The sequence below is a fragment of the Otolemur garnettii genome, unplaced genomic scaffold (genome assembly GCF_000181295.1).
Source record: "Otolemur garnettii isolate 467f Iridium unplaced genomic scaffold, OtoGar3 scaffold00016, whole genome shotgun sequence".
In the NCBI taxonomy this organism is placed as follows: Eukaryota; Metazoa; Chordata; class Mammalia; order Primates; family Galagidae; genus Otolemur; species Otolemur garnettii.
The window spans coordinates 26,002,408-26,003,919 of NW_003852411.1; the positions used below are offsets into that span (position 1 = coordinate 26,002,408).

The 1,512-nt window shown below is 37.3% G+C and overlaps 1 protein-coding gene across 1 annotated transcript in view; it reads left to right on the forward strand.

Moving 5' to 3' along the window:
* TMCO1 (transmembrane and coiled-coil domains 1) overlaps window positions 1-1,512 on the forward strand; it is a 35,342-nt gene that overhangs the window by 19,722 nt on the left and 14,108 nt on the right. The window contains exon 5 of the mRNA XM_012802603.2: window positions 209-457. Within this exon, the coding sequence (XP_012658057.1) occupies window positions 209-457 (249 nt within the window). The remainder of the gene's footprint in view (window positions 1-208; window positions 458-1,512) is intronic.

The window sequence follows — 1,512 nt, forward strand, 5'->3', positions numbered from 1 at the left end:
GGCAAGTATTAATAGCCATAACATACACAAACAAAAAGTTTTTAGGGTCCTTATAGTATGTCAGTATGTGAAGAGGTCCTGATTCCAAAAGAATTGAGAACCACTATCTAGAAAAAGATAGGATGCTGGGAATAATCCAGGCCCTTCCTTACATCACTATATTTCAGGTTCATGTCTCTTTTTATGTCATCCTTTCTTTGTTTTTCAGAGATCAAGAGACTTAAAGCTCTATTTCTGTACCAGATTCTTTTCTGGAAGTTGGAAGCTTGTCAGTCTTCTAAAAATAGCAATTCTTTGTTTTTTCCCTTTTAGATTTGATGGTAGAGTGGTAGCAAAGCTTCCTTTCACCCCTCTTTCTTACATCCAAGGACTGTCTCATCGAAACCTGCTGGGAGATGACACCACAGACTGTTCCTTCATCTTCCTGTACATTCTCTGTACTATGTCAATTCGGCAGGTGAGTGATCATATCCACTATTTAATATGTACAATCTTCCTTGTGCTCATACCTTAAATTAGTTCTTAACTTCTATAATGCTAGAAATTATATAATAATCCTTAGTACCTGCTGTTACTGAGTTTTTTCAGTTGTTCATTTTAGAATTCCAGTGTTTCATCTTAAAGCTGTCATATTTTGGGCAGCACCTGTGGCTCAAGGAATAGGGCGCTGGCCCCATATGCCAGAGGTGGTGGGTTCAAACCCAGCCCCAGCCAAAATCTGCAACAACAACAATAACAACAAAAGCTATCATATTTTACATGCCTGTAGGTCTGGATTACTGATCCTTAGGGATAAGAAGCAGTGATAAAACCAAACATAGATTCCACATCCTGTTCTCAGAGTTCTCAGGTTTCTTTATTACAAATATCTAAAGCTACAAAGGCAAAGAGTGGGTTTAGGTTTTGCATTGTCATTTCTTCATTATGCATCAGCACTTTTGGCAGTTCCAGGGTACAAGTAAGGGTAGTAAGTGGTGATTTTAGGTTATTCACAGTTGAGATAAAGTCTGTCATAGAATTTACATTTGTCCAACTTGATCATTGGACATTCATAGTGAAAAACAGTGAGAGATACGAAGGAAGTAAAAGGGTTATGAGGATCCACTACAAAATGAAATGACTTTTAGGACAGGACTTTAAAAGTGGAAGGGGTGAAGTCTGTGGCCTAAGAATTCTTTGTATTTCTGGACATCATTCCGTTTTGAACCTACTGGCATTCAGCAGGCATTGTAGTAGAGAGGTTTGTGCATGCATCAAATATGAACATGATTCGATTCTTTGAGTATTTGTTGCATAAGTGATTCTCTTAGATTTGTTTTTATACCTCCCTTTTGAATACTGTCTGTGGCAATAGATTTTTGGTTGACCAGGCATGTAAGAATCAGTAGGAAATTGAATTACAGTTTATGGCTCAACAAGATCTTTGTGATTATATTGCTTAATATTGTTTCACAATTCATCTTTCATCCCATCCCCCCAAAGACAGCATTTTTGTTATCCTGACTTTCTTTT